The sequence below is a fragment of the Falco peregrinus genome, chromosome 9 (assembly GCF_023634155.1).
Source record: "Falco peregrinus isolate bFalPer1 chromosome 9, bFalPer1.pri, whole genome shotgun sequence".
In the NCBI taxonomy this organism is placed as follows: Eukaryota; Metazoa; Chordata; class Aves; order Falconiformes; family Falconidae; genus Falco; species Falco peregrinus.
In genome coordinates, this window is record NC_073729.1 from 4,572,193 (window position 1) to 4,592,514 (window position 20,322).

Consider the following 20,322-nt stretch of genomic DNA (forward strand, 5'->3'; position numbering starts at 1 on the left):
GAGGTTACTCTGGCCGTGGGACCGTCTCTTTCTCCCTTCACTCTGGTGTCAGGGATGCCCAAATTACATGTGTAACGGCAGGGCTGTAACAGCGGGGCTGTGTTTGCTCTTGGAAGTAAAAACTGGAGCAAGCCACAGCTCAGAGGAGGTGACATTTGTTTTGTTCGCTGCAGCATTTGTTTAACCCTTGCTCCCAGCACACAGGATGCATTGCTCATCCCTGCCTCATCCCACAGCTCCTGCGTAGGAAAGAGCTCGTTGCAGGGCTGCTGGAGCTAAAGCCGGTGGTGCGGCCATCCCATTTCTGCTCCTTACCCTCCACTGCAGGAGGTGAGAGCTCAGAGCACCTGCAGTGTTGCAGCCCCCAAAACCTAAATCCCCCCCAGAAGGGGCTGTGGCAGCTGCTGCTTTCCCCCTAGGCAGGGACAGGGATGCTGCGATGGTTTGGGTGTGCCAGGCAGGGCCGTGCATCTCACTGGGGCGGGGCACCAGGGAGGAGGAGGTTGCTCCTGCCCTTGGCTGTGTGAGCTGGCTGATGGTGGTGGCGCACCAGAGACGCGTCGTGGGCTTTCTGCTAGAGCTTCTGCAGCGTGGGATGGGCTACAACAAAAACAAACCACTGCCACGCTTCTCCCATCCCGCAGCCTCTCCTTCAGCACGCAGCCCTGCGCCCCACGCTCCAGCTGGGCTGCTCTTGGCTTGAAGCACATCTCCCCTGCCCACAGCTCTGCCACCCAGGGCAGTGCCACCAGCCTCGGCCCCCACGCATCTGCAGAGAGGAGCCCCTCTCCGGGGCTGGAGGCACGGAGGGGAAGAGCCAGCCCTGCAAAGAGCTGCCTGGGAGCCCCTTCAGGCCTTCGCATAACCCTCATGCACCAGCTGCCTTCATTAAGAGCAGCTGGGGGCATCTCCTGCCACCTCTAGCAGGGCTGGGGGCAGCATTAATTAGCTGGAGGAAATGAGGTGAGCATTTGCATCCTACAAGCCCTGAAAGGGAAGTCAGAGCTCATAGGTTATCCAGGAGTGGTGATGTAGACTGGGAAAAAAGCCATTAGCTCAATTATGCCTAATTAAAGGCATAATGGCCTTAATTATAGCCTGTTGTTTCTGCCCCCTGCCCAGGAGGTGGTGGCAGCAGGGGCTGCCCCTGCCTGGAGGGTCTGTGCTGTGCAGGGGGCAGGTGGAAGTGCCGAGGGGCTGTGGCTCGCTGCCTCCTCCCTCCAGGACCCTTTCCTGGGGAAAAGTGGCATTAAAAACGGCGCTGGAAAAGTGACCGGACTCCAAGCAGGTGAAGCGGGAACTGCCCCCCTCTCCCCAAACCTTAAACCCCCTCCCTGCTCCAGCCCAGCTCCTGCTCCTAGTTAACTGACAGGCTGGCAGCACACGGTCCCCCTGGGAGACGACAAGCATCCTTGGACCCCGTCTCCGGGAAGGACTCGGAATCCTAAAGCAGTGAAACAAGTGCATCCCTCCAGCAGTGCATGGAGAGATGTTATTTGCATTCACGTTCCAGAAACCTCTGCCTGCAAAAGCAGAATCAAGTTTATTCGAAGCTCCAGGGTATGCAAAAAACTAGACAAAACTGCTGATGCTAACGCAGAGGCTGCAGTTCACCACCGCCCCGCGTTCCCGTTGTTGGGTTCAGAAGGAGAGTGCCACCAGCATGCAGTGGTTTCGTGGGGTCGTAACTCCTTTGGAGCAGTATTTTTATCGTTATTTAGATTACAGGCAGAACTTAAGCCGTGCAGCTGCAACCAGGGCCGCGTGGCGCTCGGCACAGCTTGTACAGATGCTAAAAGGAAGCTTTCAATTTAAGGGGACAAGGAAAAGGAAATATTATTAGAGGGGAGGAAAAAAAAAAAAAAAGACTGATAGGAATTAATTTGTCTGCTCCCACCTAGGCAGGTGCAGGACAGACTCCTGCGATGCTGTGCGCTCATCCGCTCCCATCCAGCACCAGTAACATCTGAGTATCTGGGCACTTTGCTAAAGGGGTTGTTGAGCTCTGCCAAAAAACCCCGATGGAAGAGGTGTCCTTAAACTTCCCAGCGAACCGCGGATGCACCACCAAGCTCCTGTATTCCCACTCAGCACCTTAACCGCATCCCCAGCGACCCACTGCTTGTGAAGTGCCACCTCTTCTCACCCACTTCTGTTTGGATTCAGTTCACTTCCAGAAGGCAGCGCTGGGTTTTGGGTGAAAAGGGCACCAAGAACCCACTTTTGTTGGGACTGTGATTTTAATAGCCCCAGCCAGTACCTTTAACTATGGTAAGTAAACTGTAAAATATGTTTGAATAAAATTTGGGTGGGGTTCTTTTTGTTGTTGAAAAACATATTTAATACATATGCAGCTTTCTTTGCTGTCCTGTGATTTAGGGCTCCGCTCCCTGTTCTGGGGTTCAGGATTGTTCCACATGGAAGTGCGGACAAACCTCAGCTATGTTTCATTTGAGTAATTCTGCCACAGCTGTCAGCTAGAGCCCAAACAACTGAATCATTCATGAGCCCATCTGCAGAGCACGAGGTGTTCGGCAAAGGAAAGAGCAGGTCAGCCTCCAGCTTGAGTGCTATTAAAAACTTTCATTAAAGTCCTAGAAGAGAGCAGGGGGAGAGGGAGAAAGGAGGGAAAGGAAATAAATTATAACATTGATCACGTTTGCGGATCGATGGAGGTGGAGGGATGGAAAACGCAAGGAAGGACAAAATCTGAATTAGCCTGGGATATCTTAGAGAGACAGGCACATTTAAATGGGACAAGATTTAATTTAGATAAATATAAAATAGTACCTGACAATGCTCAGCATATAACAGAGGAGTAACATGCAAGAGGGGAGCTGTAAGAGCGGAGCGTGGAAGGATGTGCCTTCAGATGTCGTTTTTTAGTGATATTGGCTGTTACTTCAGTCTGGGGGGAACTGAGCTGGCATCCTCCAGGAGCGGAGGTAGCGGCTGAAGTTGCAATCCCAAAACCTGAGCCTGGTGCCTCACATCTCAGGCCATCACAGCTTAACGCTGCATCGCAGAATAGGTGGCAAGAAATCAAAGCGTGAAGAACAACCTGGGAAAACAACTAGTCAGTAAAGACTGCTCGGGAGGGTTAAAAGGCGATTAAACAGGCAGTGTCCCAGGAAAAAGGCAGCTTTGACAATACTTAAAATACGTGCTACGAGTACGGCGTGCTACTGAGCAGCACAGGCAGCTCTGCCCAACACCTCCACATGTCCCCGAGCATCCACCACGTACCTGCTGGATCAGCACGGATGAAACGCCTCCGTTGCTCCTGTAAAACACGGCAAGGGGCTTAAGCTTTTGGTTCTGGCCCTGCGTTCCCCCTGAGGACGATGGCTGCGCACCGATGCAGGCACCTGCCGCCTGCCACCCGCAAGGTGCTGTCAGGCAGATGCCGATTTATTTACAGCCAGCGGCAGGCGGGAGACATGCAGCCGACCATTAACGGGGCACCGCCGGGTTAATGAGAACGCCGTTCGCTGTGCGGTACGACAGTTCACCTTGCCACCTCGCTAACCCGGGGCTGGGAGCCCTTTGGAAGAGGGAAGGCTGAGGCTGTGGCTGCTGGCAGGTCAGGAGCACCCCTGACCCACCGGAGAGAGGACGTCCCTCCCCTGGGAAGGGAAAGGGGGGACCGTGGCTCCGGAAAGACTGAGCATGTTTCTACGGTGGCAGGTTACTGGGGTAAAGGGGTTCCAGCACGTAGGAGTTTGGGCAGGCAGTACAAACCCTCCAGCAAGGCAGGAGATACGCAGATACAGCTATAGGTACACACGTATAGCTAAAGCACACAGCCGGCACCCCAGGGTCGATGCCTGGGCTGGGCTGGCCTCTACCCACCAAGGGGTGCAAGGGCTCAGTGTGACCCTCACGCTCCCCACAGAGCTGCCAGAGACACACGCTGCAGCCATCGAAGCTGCTTCTGGGATGCCAAGGGTGGGAGCACTGGGCTTTGCCGTCCCAGCGGGGGACACAGCAGCCGCTGGCAGGATCAGACCCAGCTGGGGCGCTGGACACTCTCTACACTCTGCGTAGGCAGAAACTGCTCTTCCCTTGTCAGCAAGAGTTTGCTACTCGAAAAAGCGAAGCCTGGAAATGCCCGATGCTCAGCAGCTCCTGCTCAGCAGGCAGGAGCTGTAATCAGAGGAGAGAAAGGTGCTGAGCCTGACGGCCTCAGCGCGTGCAGCCCCGCTCTGCTAGCACAGGCAGCGGAGAACACAGCAGCAGCCATCTCCTCTGCAGAGAGTAAAAGGACTTCAAACCCCCAGTGTGCCTGGCGATCCGCTGTGCTAGCGAGTCACCGACATGAATTTGGTGGGCACCAGCATCCCCGCTGTGCAGGATTATAGCTCACCCCGAGCATCGTGCCCCTCCCCACAAGGAATCTGCCATTTCTGAAGGCACCGCGCAGGCCCTGGGACAGTGTCTCGTACAGGGCCAGGCCCGCCCGCCCGCCTCACCCGAGGCACCTCAGGAGTGATCCGTCTTCCCACGGCGGGGCCGCAGCAGGGGCGCTGGCTCGCCCTGCCGCTCCGAGCCACCCGGGTCTCTCTCCTCAGCATGTGCCAACACATTCGTGGGCTCTTCCAGCAGAAGCACCTGCTCTGAGCCGAGGGCAGGCGAGGTCAAGCCCTCAGCCTCAGCCTTGCACGACTGTGCCTTGCTGCAACGGGAAACCCAGGTGTGCTGTCGGGGCTGGAAGCAGCAACCTCCCCTTCCAGGCGAGGGACCACCAGCGTGACCTGCCCTAGCTTCCCAGGGGCTGGGTGACACCACGGCCCCGCTGCCCACAGAGCCAAGCGGCTTGAATCAGACGCACTTGAACTCCAGAGGCGGAATTCACAGCGTGCTGTGCTGAGCCCCCAGAGCCACCGAGCGGCTGCGCTCCTCAGCTGCAGGCAGGCGCTTCCATCTGGCCAAATACAGGCGTACGGAAACTCGGAATGTGTAATTTTCAGCCTTAAACTCCAAAGGGCACACATCTGCTCCCTCTTTTTGACGTGCCTGCGAAGCAAGGTGGCTACAAGCTACTCTACACATGTAGTGTGTACCGTGCACCAGCACACACAGGCTTATCGCGCGGCGGAGGAAGGGGCAGCCCCGCTGCAGCCGCCCACCTACGTTCCTCCAGTCCAGATGGAAAGGGGAAGGATCTCCACTGTCTTTGGGGTAAGTGGAAACAGGGTGTAGAGAGCACAGCTGAACCCTGAGCCAGCCCGTACCCCCAGCCGGTCTGGCCCGCAGGACGAACGTAAGTTACGTGATGGCAAAGGGCGCGTTCCGTCCGCCTCGGCACGCTGCACGTGACGAGAAAGCACAGCCTGTGACAAGGCCAAGAGAGGTCACCAAGTGTCCCAGCGAGCGCGGTGAGGTGCCACACAGACCCTCCGCGCACAGCCCACGGCCGCTGGGCAGCAGCTGGCACCCTGAGGTCCGGGACGCCAGCTCTCAGGGTGCCACACGGAGCAGCGGGTCAGAACCAGGCTGGCAAGATCAGTGATGCAAAGCAGATTCTTCCCCAGTTTGCTTCTCAGCCTGGTCCCTCAGACCAGCTTCTTCCCGAGGAATTGCCTCCTCGGCAGCAGGATCCGAGGAATCCACATAACCCATCCGGCTCACGGTACCCCTTCCATTTCGCCACACAGAGCAAGTACAGAATCTTAAGCTTTATTTTTTCTATTGGCCAGCAACTTAAAACTGGGTTAAAAAAAAAAAAAAAAAAAAAAGCAACAAATATTATTACACAGAGAAAAAGTATAAAACAACTCAATGGACACAAGCCAACTCAGTGTTCATATCTCACTCCTCCTGGCCCCTCCCAACCCCGTACAACACACTTGAAGGGAATGGGTGAGGGCAGCTATGAAGATATGCTTAAGAAACTAGAAATATTGCTTCAAGCAACATGCTCAATATTTTCCTCTTAGTTAGTAGTCAATACTTGTCAGGAACTTGATTATAAAACAAGAAGTAATTTAGAGGTTTCTCCTTTAGATCATTACACAATAATTTAGATTTCTTTCCCCTCTCTCCTACTGCTGTGGAACCAAGGATACACCTCAGTTTCCCCACCTCTCTTTCTGCATTAGTTAAGGATTATTTCACGGGGCTGACGTTGATGGGGGAGTTTCAGATTGACCTGCTCTGAATTTTAACTTGTCACCCTTTAGCACCAGTCCAAGATTTCTGCTCTGTGAACTAAAAACTCCACGATGCTGCCAAGACCCTTTAGGGGCCTGGATGATTTTGCTCCTGTTAACTTTCTGCTGCCGAGGGGACAGGGCTCAGCTGGCACCACTAAAAGGCCAGGAGAGGGAAGAGGTGTGTGTGTTTATAGACGGGCTTGTCTCCACTGCTTTGAAATGCCAAAACCCCACAGCCCTTCCTCTCGTGGGTGGAACAGGCCTACCAGGAAGGTGGGAACAAGCCAAGAGGCACACAAGATCCTATCGGTTCAGGCTAAGACCCTGTTAGCATCATGGTGGCACTAAGGCCATGGCAGTGGCGACGTCTACATCCTGTATGTACCCAGGATCCCAATGCAGAGAGAGTATTTAATTAAAACTTGCTCCTCTGCAGCAAACAGACGGCTAACCCAGCAGTACCAAGTTACCAAGTACACTGGGGGACCTTCTCAGCAGTAACCAGTAAAGTGGCCTTCTAGATCTCATTAAAGCCAGAAAACCCTCAGCTGCTTAATGAGCTCTTTGGAGGCTGATAAGACATTTGTATGTATTAATTTCCTGCCCAAGAGAGACAAGCCTGGAGATTTTAATTAGAAAAATCAAGCCAAGGGCACCTTTCAGCAGGTAAGAGATGGGGGAAGGCATTTCCACAAACCGAACAGGCCAAAGGGTAGCAAGATGTGCCAGCTCCACAAACAGACCAGCTCTTCACGAAACCTCAAGCAGGGGATAGGTAGGAGGAAACAAAGTTCTCTCACCCACGCTGGAAGCCTCTCGATAAATACGGACTGGACCCCAAAGAACTGGAAAGCGGTCCGTCATCGCTGCTCCAGAATCGCTAGGAGATAAAAGGCCTCTCGTGGCACTAATGGCACTGTGCTGGGGGAAGCTTCGAGGAAGAGGAGGAAGGATTGCCGAGAAATCCTAAGGCACCCACATCATGGCAACGTCAGAGTCATGGCAAGATTTCAACTGCACCGAGTTGTGCTCCTGATCAGCAGGGAGAGTAGCTCCTGCCCCGAGTCACCGGGCAGGCACCCCTCGGGCAGAGAACAGCTGTGTTAGGACACTGGCACGCACTTGGGAGGAGGGAGATAAATCTTCAAGGTACGGGAGACTCGGATCTGGCTCCAGCTCAGCACAGGAGCATCACCCCTCCTCACAGTCAGTGCCTGGTGCTGCTAAGCCACTTCTCAGGGAGCGAGCCATGCTCTTGTATAGCATCCTGAAACCTTCCTGTTAGCTCAGGAAATGCCTCAAGAGAAATGGCCCTGGATAAATCTTGCTTCGGAGTTGTATCAAGGGACTGTTTCGCTAAAGCTTCTGGCAGAAGATCCACAGCTCTTTGGTTTCTTGACAATGACGAGGACCCCGCTGAACTCCTGGCTGCCTTGCACACAACAAGGAGGGTGACTTTCCCCCGCAGGGGAGGCAGGTAAGGCGCGCGTGGTTCGAGAGGCATTTAATTACAGAGCCAAGTCCTCAGGTTACAGACACTTCTGTGGTGGTGGTGGAGAGCGGTCAGGGTGGCAGGCGCTACGGGAGGTGGCAGAGGGGGAGCGACGAGAGTTCCCACAGCTATTAATAGGGTTCTGGTTTTAAACTCTTATACAAGCAGCAGGTGAAAATCATCCCAAAGATCTACAGGGGGTAAAGAGAAGAGAGAAATGCATGACAAAACAGAACGGATGCAGTGGAGGCAGCAGCTTGCAAAGTAACAGCCTGGACCCAGACTGAAGTAGCAGCTAGCTCCTGCCGGGGGACACCACACTCCAGCTTACAGTAGGCAGCAAGAGAGAACATAATCTGTGCTAATCCTTGTAATTCATCTCCAGCAGCTTCTCTGGGGTGTAATTTGGCTGCCTTCCAGAACAAAGGGAAAGATGAGGAATTCCCAGACACATCTGCATCTGGAAGAAAAGAATATCCTCTGCCCTCCCCTCTAAAACGGGAGGGGGGGGCCTCCACATCCTACCCCTTTATTCATCACCTTCTCCCAAATCCTTCGCAGACCCACAGCGCCGTTCTTCAGTATGACACAGCCGAGGGAGAAATTCTGCATGATTTACAACAATCCTAATGAGCAGGGTAGGAAACTCCTCCAGCCTGGCTCTTCAGCTGCGCGGGCTGCCACGGCACAACCCCACCAGAGGTCTCTCTCGGGCTGCCAAAGCTCCTGCTGCGGCCAGCACCGCCCTTCCCACAGCTCGGAGCAGGAGCAGACTCTCCCCCTTGCCCGGCTGGCAGCTCTCCTTCACCAGGAGTAAATGTTACAGACCTCCAGAAAAGGCTTTGGAGCTAGTGAATGCTTGGGTCCCCGAAGTACCTGGCAACTTCTCCTTGCCAGGCAGGGAAAAATCTAAAACATTTGATTTTTTTTTTCCTTCCCTCAGCTCTGGGGTTCCTTTAACTTCTACCCAGCAGCCCCAAAACTCCACTCAGCCCTTTTACCTGCACACAAGCAATGCTGATCCCCACTGCCCCGATGATTTTCAAATGCTCTTGAATGAAGTTTTCCAGCTTGGTAATGCAACCACTCTGCAGGGTGAAAAGAGGGACATGGAAAATCAGCTTCATTTTAACCTCATGTTCACGTTAACCCAATGGTTGTGACCCTTGAAAGCAACGCTATAAAAAGCAGCATCTGTGAGCAATCTCTTCCTCCGACACCACTGGAAAAACTACACTGACGATGTAAACTGCTGGTTTGTATTGCTCTGGACCTACTGGCTCAGGAACCATCGAACAAACCCAAGGCAGCTGCGAGCAGGGTGGGAGAAATGCAGCAGAACCAGCCACATCATACGGCGGGAACGTGTCATTTTTCTCAGAGATACGTGGAAAAAGGTTCCCACACTCGCTGCCTAGCACATGCCTGGAGAGGCTATTTACCCCCATCAGACCAAATGGCCAAGGAAATGCTCCTGAGTGGATTCAGTACCAAGAACTCTAACGACAGGAGCCTTTTAAGAGCAAATTCCTCCCACCGCTCTCTAGGACAGCGATTACTTTCAGAGTGAACCTGGAAAGCCAGGCTCTCCCTGCCTCTGCCTTGCAACTGCCGCCTTGGCTGGCAGCGTGGCCTTTCCCTCCCTGTTTCAAGCCCAAGTTTTTGTTGTCATAAGGCAAAAATAAATCAGTAAGAGTACTTTCTGGGTTTTTATGGAAGAGTTCCCTTTAAATAAACTGTTTAATCTATCGAGGCAGGTTTTCCATGGTAACGTCAGGGGGATTTATTGCGTAGGCTACAGCAGAGCCCCAAGGGTGCTGGGGGTCCCAGGAGTTTACGGTGAACACGGACACTGAGATGCACACGGGCAGAGGGGAGGAGCGAGCACACAGCCCTCCAGGGAGGGATGGCAAAGGCCTCGCTTTTCCCACGCCAGCAGTAGGTTTTAGCATCAGCCCCAGCTGCCCTGATACGAAGCAGTTAGTCCTGTTCCCTGACCTGACCCTTTTCTAGGTTTTTCTTCCCCAACGCCACTAAAATCCCTTCTGAACACTGACTGAGACCTCCTATCATGATACGCAGCATCTGACTGTGGATCCAAATCTCCCCTTACAGCTTTTACTCCCCTAGAGCCAGCCCAACGCATCTGGCACCCACCAGGGCCTCTCTTAGTGCAGCTGGGGCAGATACCTCCAGCTTCACACAGCACGGAGAGGATGGGAACTGCCCGCCCTGCCCCTCCAGCTCCAGCGGCTGTGGGTTTGCGCTCTCAGAAACACCTCATTAGCCCTTGGACTCTATTCTGCACTAACGGGTCTCGCCTGGAAGGCAAAAACCTTATCAGACTGGTCAGGGTGGGAAGGGACCTCTGGAGATCAGCTAGCGCAGCCCCCTAAGGCAGGGTCACCTAGCGCAGGCTGCACACTCACTGGTTTTGAATGTCTCCAGAGAAGGAGACTCTTACGGGAGAGTCTTCTTCCTGAAGAGCAAGCCCAAGCCAAGCAGCCATAAGTGAGAGGGGCTTTGGTAGATCAGAAAGACTGGCCTTCATCTCCCTGTTCGTTCCACAAAGACATATGGTTGGTTCTTTTAGCTGTTTGTTTGTCTTAATGCGGATGTTAATTCCTACTCCTCTTCCGAGTGCTGCTCAAAGCACAGACTGTGAGAAGAAATACCTGCTCTCAAGGGGCCACCTCTTCATCCACAGCCCTCCCTAACGGTCAGGGGGACAGGACCAAGGAAAAAGCTCTGGCTGCTGCTCCCCAGGCTCATACAGCCAGCCAAGGGGCTGGTCCCACTGATTGGAAAAAAAGGACTATGCTACCCCGTAGAAAGCATCACGGTCAGCAAGTTAAAGCCAGCTGGCAGGACTGGAAGGTGCCAAAATAAACGCACGAACTTCTACCAGCCTCATGCAAACTGGATGAATAAATGGTGTGAGCGCTACCTGTTCGCTTACTCAAGTCTGGGATTCAGTTTGCTTCCAGAAAACAGCCCAGCCCCTCCATCTCAACTCCAGCCACCTGCTCAGCCCAAACTGCAGCCCACCCGAGCTGGCCTGATTTATCTGCTACAGGGCCCTCTTTCTTCCCCACATGCTGTTTCTTCGTGCCGTAGGTCCAATCCCACCATCTCCATCAAGGACCAGAAGTGTTCCCATTTGCACCTCACCGAGTAATTCCAACGGCAGGAAGCTGCGGCAACGGTAGGGCTCACATCCAAGTCTCTTGCCAGAACCAACAACCTCTCCCCAACTTCCCCCTATCGCTAGCATACTCTAGTAAGAAATGTAATTTATTATTTTTATCAATATTTACATATAAAATAATAGCCTAGACGGCTGGACGCTGAGCTAGAGAAATGAATTCTGCTTTCTAAGGAATCCCACTGACCTTGAAGCCTACCGACAGCTTGCAGCAATAACCCAACACCCTCGCTCCCTGCCCGCCTCCTTTACACACTTTGTGACAGGCGGCTCTGAAGCTCTTTGGCTCTTTACCTCCTTGTAGATGTTGGAAGGATGGTCCCTTCGGCCACACAGGTCGGTTATCGTCTTACAGCAGCTGTCTGGGACCTTCCGTCCATTGGCCTCCGGGGACTTGATCCACCCGCAGTCAGCCCAGTCTGTGTAGTTGTTGCTGCCGCAGCACTTGAACTGCAACACACAGAGCAAAGGCTGAGCCTGCAAGCACCGCAACCTCCTTCTGCCCCTGCGCTTCACCAGCCTTTGCAGAGAGACTCCAGCTATACCACAGGTTTGTTTGGGGTTTTTTAGGCTCCTGTAATTATTAGTCGCTTTCGTGTTATACGCCCCCCCAGACCGTCACTAAATACCAGCTTCATCCATCTTTCGGCAGCTGCGGCGTTTGGTTACTGCTGGGAGGAACTGTAACCAGAGCACACCTGCAGCTGCCTCAGCAATTAACCGCCGGACTGGAGAGCGTTAGTGGTGACAACAGGGTAAGTTTAATTACCGGTTACAATGGCAGTATGCATACAGCAGGCCCCAAGCTTTGGAAGTGCCTGTCCTTTCTGTGGGACAGCCTGTCAGAACTGCAGCAGCCCTCACCTGAACAACCCCCGAGCCCGGCACAGCCACCACCACAACAGAAGGCTCTTCTTTCATTACCTCTTGCTCTCCAGGGCACCGAGGAGCTTAATGAAAAATGTCAGCAACTCCTCCAAAGCTTTGAAGTGGTAAGTAGAAACAGCTGTCAGAGTGACTTGGCTGTTCCGGTTCACTCTGGGAGCAATTCACATGTAGTCTCCCCAGCGCTGCTGGGCGCCAGGGATCGCGCCGCCGTGCAGTTCTGCCGGTTGCATGGCCCTGGCCCTGCACCTCACCCAGCATTGCCTTGAACCAGGAGCAGCAGAACATACACTCCGCACACAGAAGAAACATCTGTATCCTGGGTGTCAGGAGCCCACAATGCCTTTTGTGCATGATTTTAAGCCCTGCATTAATTCTCCCTGCCTCTGCAGACACTCACCTCCTGCTGCAATTTGTCCACTGCACTGGTAACACTCTCTTCTCCCTCCTTACGGTACTTCTGGGTCATGGTGTTCTTCAAATTTTGCTTCAGCTCCATGCTCAGCTGAATGGAAGAGACACGTGGGATAAAATCACAAAGCAAAGTCACCCCTCAGAGTGACCCAGAGCCCTGCATGCTCCAAGAGGAAAGCAGAGCACCTAGTGGAAGCTTACAGCTTCCTTCAGGATCATCCTCCGAGCTTGGACTGGACAGGCTTATTTCCAACTGATCACAGATCATGCCTCCATTTTAGTAACTGGAAGAATGTGCTCCTGGACCAAATTTCAGCCTGTGTTACACGTCACCATATGGGTCCTCCCCTTGAATATGTAAGATTGCCAAGACATGCCTGCATCAAAACAGAATACAAAACTGTGCCTGCTAAAATATGAGTAAGCCTACAAGACCATGTGTGCTCCTCTCCCTCTGAAGCCCGTGACAAAATATTGTGACAAATCACTCTGTCCAGGAGCAGGAAGAAATCAAGAGTCCTGGGCATGCTGGCCTGAAGCCACGGTCTGAATAGCTCTTGTACTGGCATCAAAAAGGATGCCACAGGAGGGAATTACGCGTGCGATTGCAAAAGTACCGCAAGGCCTTTTTTGGTAACAGTGACAGAGAGACAAAGCCTGATTCCGCAAGTACAGAATTTCTGAAAGCATCATCATAAACCACCGGCATGTTCAGGTGACTGGATTCAAACTTTTAATCCTGTGGAGGCTCTTTTAAATCTACATGAATTCTTCTCAAACATCCAGGTGACAGCCAAAGAGCTGCATCCTTTTTTTTTTTTTTGCCATCCTGGTTCATACAGCAACACTGCTTTAGTCAACACCTATGAAATATGAAATGCTAAGTTTCCTATACCAATAAACAATGTCAACATGCATTTTAGATTGGGTCAATGAACGAAACAAGTGGGCAGCCTCTCTGTACACCTTTTACTCTACACATTAAGTAGTAAATGAGAGGTCAAACATCTGGTTATGCCAAACTGCAAAATACAGTCTGAAGTTTATTCTCCCTTTGAAACACTTTTTTCCAACCCCATGCGTCAAGTGAGGACAACACCTACCTCACAGAGACGATATGAGGCTTCATTCATTAACATTTGCAAAATGCTTTGAGATCTTGGGCTGGGAAGCTCTACAGAAGTGCAAAGGACTTAGTGTAATACAAAGAAAGGAAAAGGTTCAGCAGCTGGAAGGCATCAGAGGCAAATAAAGAGGAGAGTCCATTAGCAGAATTATTACTTGGGAGAAAAGCAGTTACCTGCGGGCTCACGGGGAAGAACTGCAGCATGGAACAGAGATAACAGAAGAAACAGTTTAGCGCACACACACACAAGCCTTGGATACCAAAGCAAGGGCTGAAATAAAACCAGCGGCAAACAGAGCAAGCAGCCTGCAACCAGGAAAGAGGGGTCTTTGTCAGCCAGAGGGCAAGGGAAGGGCAGCTGTTGACCAGAGATGCCCACAAGCAATCTCAGGCACTGGAGGTCCAGCTCTGAATATGCTGTCCCTTATTTCAACCCAAGGATCAGCTCTTCATCCGTTATCATGTATGAACCTCGTGCCTATGGACGGATGGACGGACGGACGGACCCTGGCTCCCTGCCATGCCTGCCAGGTGGATCTTCCCCTGGTACAAACGCACACTGGCACCACTGCCCCTCCTGGCAGGAGCCAGCACGGCTCTTCGGCTCCTTGCAAACCGCCAGCGCCCATCTTAGCCAGGCAAAACACAGAAGGCCCAAGAGAAAAAGGAACGGCAAAGAATCCTGGCAGCGAAGCCAACACGATGGGACGTCCAGCTGCTTTTCAGACAGCCAGTTGACAACAACCCTAATTTGCCATTTCCAATCGATTTCCAGACATGAGAGCAACTTTGCAGGCTGTCTGTGCCTTGGTGGTTAAACTCCCTTTGAAACCAAAGCGATGACTTCAGCTTCTTCTCTCTGCAACTGCAAAAAGTGCCAGGCTAGAACTGCAGCTGTGGGGAGGCTACGCTCTTCTCCAGCCCCTCAGCTGGGCCAGTTCAGTAAAGCTCTCAAAAACTTCTTGACCTGAAAGAACCTCTCAGCTCGACCATTCGTTATCTTTGCCAGGTCAGAAGTATGGTGCTAGCTTGTTGGACGCAGCAGGAACCGTTCCTATGTCCTGAACACAGTAAGTGGCGCTAACATGATTTGAGCTGCTTGCACTACGCCTTGGAGGGCATTAAGAAAGCTCCTATATCTATGCAGCCTCAAAAATGGTCTTCTACAAGGCTCTGCAGAAAACCAGCACACAGGGGTGAACAACATGGAGGAGCTGAGTAGCAAGGCTGAGCAGCCTTCCTAGAGTAACCACCAGCGCTTTGTCAAAACCAGTAAATAATTCAAGGTCTTCTGTACAGGGAGGGGAGTGAGTAGAGACATGTGGAAAGGCGAGCCACAACCAGACCCCATGTCCCAAGCCTCCAAGCCCAATTCTGGCTGGAGGAACAGGATGATAACCAGCTGTTTTCCCTCCCTGGTTTGAGTCTCTAAGGACTAATGTCCACTCACCTGCTGGTAGTAGATATAGGCCAGGATTCCAGCAATGATCTCCAGGAGAAAGATGCACAGCAACAATATGAAGTACTGTAAAATAATGCGGAAAGCAAGACATTAGAACAGAACGTAAGGAGATGCTGGGAACCAGCTTTTCATTCGCTGGTAAAATGCACAACACACTCTTCATTGATGCTCTTTCTGCAGCAGTGTCCAAAGGCAGGGGCTGGGATTAAGACCTCAGCAGGGTAGGAAAGGAACAACCCCACTGATTAAAAAAAATAAACAAAACAAAAAAACAAACCAAGTCAGAGGATAACTGAAGACAAGCAGCAGCAAGTGTGAGTTTAACTTACAAAGCCAGAGGGATGTTGAGAATGGAGAAGTGCAGGCAACTGAGATGAGATCACAGGATAAAAGGAAAGCGGTTGCTGGATAACCCGATGACCACTCGTTATCACAGAAAACATCTGATTCTGTCATCAATACGAAAAAAATCTGAAACTTTTGCTTGTTTTGATATTGTTCAGGGCACTTCACCAAGTTACGAAGGAGTATGTTATAATGATGATTCAACAAAGCAACTGATTCACACTCAGGACTGTGGCTATTATGTTCTTCTGAATTAGGATCTAGAGGAAAAAGGTCAGTATCTCAAACTCAAAGTGAGAAGAGCTCTCAGAAGACCAAGAAGAGAACATGACTGTTTCTTACAAGGGCTTAATGGCAGTGAAATGGAGAAGGATGTGCCCTGCTTACTACAAGGAGAATCCAACGGACAGTACAGAAGACTGTTTGGGAGCACCGTTCCTACCCACAAACAGGAAGGGAAGCCAAGTCTACACGGAGGAACGTGGGTACTAGGTTAAAAGGCCTGGGCAGGCCTGAAGACAGAGGGTGACATGGCCACTTTCTCCATAGGGCCAAAGAGAGCTTTCCAGGGAGAACCCCTGCTCTGACACACAGCCCCTGCCTTGCTCCTGGGCAGCAACGAACAGTTTCCTTACAGATCCAGGCTGTTCTACCCTCGTTATTAAATTTATCTTTCTGTAGATAAAGCTGAGGGGACACCAGTTCCAGCCATAACAAGTCCTTGTAAGAGCTGGCCTCCCCAGGGCAGAACAAACAAAGTAGCTCCCATTTTCTGTTTTATCCCAACCTTAAGAAACGGCTGTTCCCAAGGGACGGAGCAAACTGCTCCCTACAAACGTAACCGGACATCAAACCATCTCTTCCTGGCACAAAGCAGGACAGTGAAGACCTGGAGGCAGCAAGCTGAGCTACGCAGCACGCCCTGCCTTTTGTGGCACTCCCACTGCGCACCCTCCTCCGCTAGGTATTGCCAAGCCCCTTGCAGGAGTAAAGCAAGACAGACACAAACGCTCAGGCCTCCTCTTTTGCCCCTGCTGGGACTCAGCAGCTGCGAAGGACGAAGGACGGACAGCTGTGTTTTATCTGCAGACCAGGCTTTAATGTGAGCACCCTATCTCAGAGGTCCCCCCCCAGCCCCACGCTGCCGGTCTCTGCAGACCCTGTACAAGGTACCCATTCATACCAGGAGCATGAGTCACCCAGTGGAGTGCGGGAGAGCTGAAGGCTGGTCCCAACACTCAGAGGAGTTTGAAAGGGGGCAAGAAAGGATTGGCATGCCTTGACACAAAGGCTGGCTTTCTTTTGTTGGGATCTAGTTATGCCCTAACTGCCCTGACATCATCTCTCTGACAAGGAGGGGTCAGGATGCTGAGAACTACCAATGAACTGGAAATCTTTATTTTTCCCTGCTCTGTGTTGTCATGTCAGAGGCATTCAGGTAGAGTTGAGATGTGTCATCACAGCTCAGCTCATCGTGCTGGCTCACGGTGGGCAGAAAGAGACACCCAGCAGACCTTAAAAAATTTGAGTCACAAGGGCCCTGTAAAACCTCGTTAAGGGAAGTTAGTGCATCTGCCACCCACGAATCCAACCTGTCTCTACTGATACGCTGCATCATTATCTTTATCTCAGTCTCATCGTTGCCTCAGGGCTGCTTCCAAGTATCGGGCTGACATGGTGGAGCAGCAGCTCACACTCTGGACACACACAGAGTACAGGGCTGCTCTCCTTGCTCTTCACCAGGAGTTGCAGGGCTTTCTTACAGAGCTCTGCCCTGGGAAGAGTACGCCAGCTCTGGCATCGAGCTGCAGGGACATGCCCTACTCACTTCCTGAGGGGCTGAAGAACAAGACAGAAATGTGGGATCACCCAAAAGCCTGTGGTAGACACGTGCCTGGACCTGGGTGGGCTCTAGGCAAAGTTTACTCTTACTCTGGCTCCAAGCCAGAGTCAGGGCTATCTGGTGTCTCCTCAAGATCTACAGGGTCCAGATTTCTTCCATCCAGCCTCAAGGGTTAGAGTGAAGCACCAAGATTTAGTGCGTTATCTCTGAACAACCCAAAGAATGGTTCAACCCGCCTACAATCCAAATCACTCAAGAACTTTCTACTACCTGAAGAAGAAATATACAGCAACCGTACTCCTAAATCAGCAATCTCACTTCAGAGGGAGTGCTCCAGGCTGAAATGTGGCAAGAACAGAAATCATAACCAACGTGTGTTCCCTTCTCCCTATCCAAGGTAGCTAACTAGAAGTGGCAGTGTGAGGAGCCAAGCCTGAAGAAAGCCACCCTCTTTCTTCACATGCAAGTCTTGTATTTGATGGGTCCTTTTCTGTGACTCCTGCTTGCGTATTTTTGTGTACCAAAGCATGCATCTTGACTGAAGTATAAGATAGTAGTGGTCTGTGTGCTTGCGAAGAGCTGGACTGCAGCATCACGGCCAGCCAGGCTGCGGACCCACTGCCGTGCCTCCTCATGGAGCCAGAGAAACTCGACATCTACTGCTCAAACCTCAGGACATCACCGGATGTGGTCTGAAGGAGGGACATGAGGAAGGCAAATAAGCAATGACATTAAAAAAGTACCACGGCTGAGACCGATAAGCAATGAAATACCATGAAAAGCCTTGAAGTGGGCCCATAAAACACATAGGCAGAAAAGCAGCAAAAAAATTCACAGCTTCCTGAGCCTTCAGCAGAAAAAAAACCTAAAAAAACCTGATATACCTTTTACAAACAACAAACAAAGCTGGCCCTAACTGATTTCTAAAACCACCAAGGAAGCCCTGGGGAGAGCGGAGATTGCTGCTTACAGCACTCCCTCCCATACTTATGCGGGCGTCTGGTACAGAGAGAAATTGGGACGGGCTGGCACAGACCCCAGGGCACTGACTGCAAAGCTGTAAGAATTACTGTCTGAGCTCAGAGCTGGCAAAGGCCCCCCGCCAGGCTCACCCAGCCCTGGCAAGCACAGCCCTCTCTCTTGTGCAGATTACTCACCGGCAACCAAAGCAGAGCACAAGCGAGAAGAGACAATAGGCCTGTCACAACCAGCCACTCCAAAAGGACGCGTGGTGTAAGGAGACAGAGTGACCTTTTGTTCCCAAGAGACAATTATTAGTTTTCTGTAGCAGAATAACAAAGAAAAACCCACCGGATTTGGATCTGTGGCTTCTGGCTGAGGCAAAAAAAGACAAAGGGGGATCTCTTTGGCGTGGAGACTAAGTGAAGCAAGGCCAAACCAGACTGCTACAGACCAGGAGCCTAATGAACAAGCACCAGCAATGCACTCCTCTGTGTTTTATCCTCCCTTCCCGACCCTACTCTGCCTCTCATGGGGATTACAAAGCCTTCAAAGCAGTGGTACAAGCATCAGGCTTGCTCACAACTCCCATTTTCTGCTCCTCTAGCCAAATGAAAGAGGGGGAAATGGGACAGTCAGGTGAACGAGGATTTGCAAAGGAGGGAGCTGGTGAAGAGTTGCTGAAGTATCCTTTTCTGTAACTGTGAAAGCAAAGAACCACTGATTGTTATTTCAGTCACTGCACTCACCGCTGTAGCCCAGATACTAAAAAGGACTGGCGCCACGCTCCAGACCGAAACGGAGATCTGAGAGGGAGGAAGCAGACTAGAAACCCTAGGGCTGGTCAAAAACTTCCGCGTAGGTGGCTGAGCAGGGAGCTCAGGAAGTAACACAGGGAACAGCGTAAAAGAAGGAACAGATTATCAGATTGGCCTGGGTTTTTTTTTTGTGGAAGCAAAACTGAAATTGTTTCTTTGCAATTAAGGAAAATATTCATTGGAAATGTTCTGATTTTTGACAACCAACTGAAAAAAGGTGTTCACTTGGCATGAAACTACTGTTATTAAAAGCCAGATTTGTTGCAGGTGTCTTATATTTTCCTCTCTCTTCCCATTTTCCAAAAGAGAATATAGCATGGGCAGGGAAGAAAGAAGAGACAAAAGCCAGGAGATTTTGCCTTGAATGGTTTCAAGCAGACATCCTTACACAAAGTATTACGACTGTACTTGGTACTTTTGCACCATGCAGTGATAAGCACATTCTTTGGGTGGATGAAAGGAAATGCTTTGCAGCAGAACCTGCCCCCTAGGACAAGGACAGTGTGCTGTTAGGAGCAGGAGGCCTGGGGGGCATTTGCTCTAGGACAAACAAACAATGTTGATGCCGAACATAGCCAAGATGTTTCCCTCCCTCCCAGCAGGGTTCAAGAGGCAACGGGGTGAATGCTCCCCCAAACAAAACCACCGAGCAAAACTTACCACTCTTAGCAAATTCCGACGCTCTTTGAAAGTGGCACAGCAACCAAGGATGCCAGTAACCATGACGACCACCCCAGCCACCACCAGAATATAAGCAGTTGCCGAATACGTGCTGGAGGAGAGCAGGCTGATGTAGTCACTCTTCTCAGCTAGGGTCCAGGTGCCCACCGCCATCACGGCCCCGCCAGCCAGCTGGGGAGGGGAGAAGCAAGCAGGTGAAGGGCATCTGATGTATGAATTTCCTCATCTCCCAGAGCAACTGTGCTGGGATACCAGGATGTGCCTCAGCTCTGGAAGCTAAGCTCATGATCTACACTAAAGGAAGGACTCCCAGAGGTCTCACTGGGACCAGGAGCAGGCCCCAGTCCACTGGAGGAGCCAAGCTTCAAGGCAGCCCATTTAGCTTGCATCTTGGGCTGCCTGGGATGCTATCTGAAGCATCTACCTGTGTACAGCAATTCATACTCGGGCCTGAGCCTTCCCAAATGTAGCCACACCGGGCAAATAGGAAACAATGTCTACCGGGGTGCTACCCAGCAGCAGAGGGGAAGAAAACAGCTTTACATCAGCAAGCTTTCCACTGTTTGTCAGGGAGCAATACTACCCATAAATGACAACCATGCCCAGTATCCCCTTCCTAGACAATACATCTGGGGAGAAAGCAGCCAAGGAGCTAAACAGCCTGGCTGGTTAAACTCTAACCCTTGCAGCAAATGAGCACGGAGAAGCCAACCAGACTCCTAGCAGTCCCTTCTCTCTTTGCAAGCCTTGTGTCTCTGGAGGGTTCTTTGCAGCTTCTAGTAAGCTCAGACAGTTTTCCTTAAAGGTCTGACACGGACACTCCAATGCTGTCCCAGGCAGCAAAGGAAAAGACAATGCTTTGGCATCACTAACTTTCTGGTGGAAAGCATGACTTTGGGAAGCTCTAGTGCGGACCCAGCTGCAAGAAGGTGTTTT

The 20,322-nt window shown here is 51.6% G+C and overlaps 1 protein-coding gene across 7 annotated transcripts in view; it reads right to left on the reverse strand.

Annotated features, from left to right (window-relative positions):
* Positions 1–5,663: 5,663 nt before the first annotated feature.
* CD151 (CD151 molecule (Raph blood group)) overlaps positions 5,664–20,322 on the reverse strand; it is a 38,272-nt gene continuing 23,613 nt past the window's right edge. For all 7 annotated transcript variants that reach the window (XM_055813307.1, XM_055813309.1, XM_055813304.1 and 4 more), the window contains 6 exons: positions 19,366–19,557; positions 14,728–14,802; positions 12,138–12,242; positions 11,147–11,302; positions 8,649–8,735; positions 5,664–7,838 (listed from right to left, as the gene is read on the reverse strand). In XM_055813307.1, coding sequence (XP_055669282.1) covers positions 7,779–7,838; positions 8,649–8,735; positions 11,147–11,302; positions 12,138–12,242; positions 14,728–14,802; positions 19,366–19,557 — 675 coding nt within the window. In that variant the 3' untranslated portion in view covers positions 5,664–7,778. The remainder of the gene's footprint in view (positions 7,839–8,648; positions 8,736–11,146; positions 11,303–12,137; positions 12,243–14,727; positions 14,803–19,365; positions 19,558–20,322) is intronic.